The 2,330-nt window shown below is 37.7% G+C and overlaps 1 protein-coding gene across 1 annotated transcript in view; it reads left to right on the top strand.

Moving 5' to 3' along the window:
• The first annotated feature begins 403 nt into the window (after window positions 1–403).
• The window catches only part of Krt28 (keratin 28), an 8,802-nt gene continuing 6,875 nt past the window's right edge, over window positions 404–2,330 (top strand). Inside the window, exons 1-3 of the mRNA XM_008835359.1 lie at window positions 404–847; window positions 1,498–1,580; window positions 2,036–2,042. Coding sequence (XP_008833581.1) covers window positions 404–847; window positions 1,498–1,580; window positions 2,036–2,042 — 534 coding nt within the window. The remainder of the gene's footprint in view (window positions 848–1,497; window positions 1,581–2,035; window positions 2,043–2,330) is intronic.

Raw genomic sequence — 2,330 nt, 5'->3', positions numbered from 1 at the left:
CCCTATCTCCGACTTACTTAGCTTTTAACACTTGATTATCCCCTGCACCAGATAATGATGGTATAGTCCTAGGGTCTCCAGATGAAAGTAAAGGATTACTCACTCAAAATTAAAAGTTAAAATAATGAGCTTAATATAGAACAAACTTTATTTTATGTAAGATAATAAATATCCTGAAGCGACACCCAGGGATGTTAGGCATTAATTATTTTTTAAATCATCCAATTACACATAATTTCATGCTAATCTAAATGATGCCATTTTTCTTTTGGCAGACATCACTCAATTAGAATGCCCCCCAATAGTCGTGTATAAAAGCTCAAAGAAACCATCAGCAGGAGCTGCTCTGTTCTCCTTTGAATCTCCAGCTACTCTCAGACAAGTGAACCTTTCTCCTGGCACCATGTCCCTCCGGTTCTCTGGTGGATCCAGGCACCTTTGCTTACCATCTGGATCCGTCAGACCTCCCAGCGGAGGCGCAGGCTTTGCTGGCAGCAGCGCGGGTGGCAATTCTGTTGCTGGAAGTGGATTTTCCTGGGCCTTGGGAGGGGCACTGGTCAGTGCTCCTGGCGGGGGCCATGCTGATGGTACCCTGGGAAATGCTGCTGGTGTTGGCTTTGCTGGGAGTGAAGGGAGTCTCCTCTCTGGGAATGAGAAAGTCACCATGCAAAATCTTAACAACCGCTTGGCATCTTACCTGGATAACGTGAAAGCTCTGGAGGAGGCAAATGCTGAATTAGAGAGAAAAATCAAGAGCTGGTATGAGAAATATGGGCCAGGATCTTGCCGTGGACTTGATCATGACTACAGCAGATACCACCTAACCATCGAGGATCTTAAGAGTAAGGTAAGAAATCACAAACTTGGAACTAGCCAAAGTATTTAAAACTAAAGAATTTCTGGCAAATGGGGCAAACAGCTCCAACACGAAATGCTTCATGACTGTTCCTGTACTTGTAATTCATCTTAATAAATAATTCTTCCCATTACTCACAATTAGACACTTTGATTCATGAATTTCAATGTAGCTAAAATGTTAATTCCATTGTTTATTTTGAAACATAGTCACAGATATTATATTCTGAAAATAATACTATATATTTTTAACATCTTGACCTTTTCTAAATGCATTTTTTTATTTATTTGTATTTCATGTATGAGAGTGTTATGCCTACATGTATGTAAGTGCATCCATGTCATCCAGTACCTGAGGAGGACAGAAGAGGGTGTTGGATCCCCTGGAACTGGAGTTACAGATGGTTGTCAACTGCCATGTGGGTGCTGGGAATTAAACCCAGGTCCTCCGCAAAAGCAGCCAGTGCTCTTAACCACTGAGCCATCTCTTCAACCCCTCTCTATTTTTAAAAAAATCATTTCTAATTATTTTGATAATTTCATAAGTAAGAAATTGATGCAAAGGTTTAATTAATGTTTTCTTGAAATAATAAATAATAAAAGCAACGTCATTTCTGTTAACCTCTTTTTTATTTCCTCCAGATTATCTCTTCCACAGCTGCTAATGCCAATGTAATTCTGCAAATTGATAATGCCAGACTGGCCGCTGATGATTTCCGGCTAAAGTAAGTGATAGATAACAATCGTGTTCCAAGAAGGGTCTTATCTATTTAGTTTGTTGAATAAAATTTCCATTTCATCCCAAGTAGAATAAACTATAACCTTAAGATGAAAGGAACCAAAGTACTTCCATTACAATACTACAATCAACTAGAGTCATAATTTATATATTGATTACATTCATGGGCCAAAATATTTACATAGCTCGTGCCTGCTTAAAACAATGCTAAGCACAAAATAGATGCTTAGTAACCAGTGCTCCTCTGAGTAATAATGTTAACTTAGATAAAATTACAAAGTAGAATATCTTTATTTGTGTTATGTTATTGGAATTTGAGTGCTTGGATAATTAATTGCTAATTGTCTTGTATAGAACTGGAAGGGAGGGGTCTTCTCTACGTATTGTTTGTGTTGTGTTGTATTGTATTGTATTGTATTGTATTGTATTGTACTGTGACAGGATTCTTGTATTTCTTTCTTAATTTCTCCTTTGACCCACTCAGTGTTTAGGAGTGTGTTGTTCAATCGCCACAATTTCATGTAGTGACAAGGGCTTCTTCCAGTACTGATTTTGAGCTTTATTGCTTTGTGGTCCAATAGAATGCATGGAATTATTTCAATATTTTTATATTTGTTGAGGTTTTTTTGTGGCCTAGTATGTGGTCAAATTTTGAAAATGTTCCATGGTATGCTGAGTAGAAAGTGTATTTTTTGGTGTTTGGGTGGAATAATCAAAAGATGTCTGTTAGGTCCAT

This window comes from Nannospalax galili, unplaced genomic scaffold, assembly GCF_000622305.1.
Source record: "Nannospalax galili isolate Female #2095 unplaced genomic scaffold, S.galili_v1.0 scaffold137, whole genome shotgun sequence".
Classification (NCBI taxonomy): Eukaryota; Metazoa; Chordata; class Mammalia; order Rodentia; family Spalacidae; genus Nannospalax; species Nannospalax galili.
The sequence above is the reverse complement of the archived record's forward strand: the minus strand, read 5'-3'. Positions and strand labels throughout refer to the sequence as shown.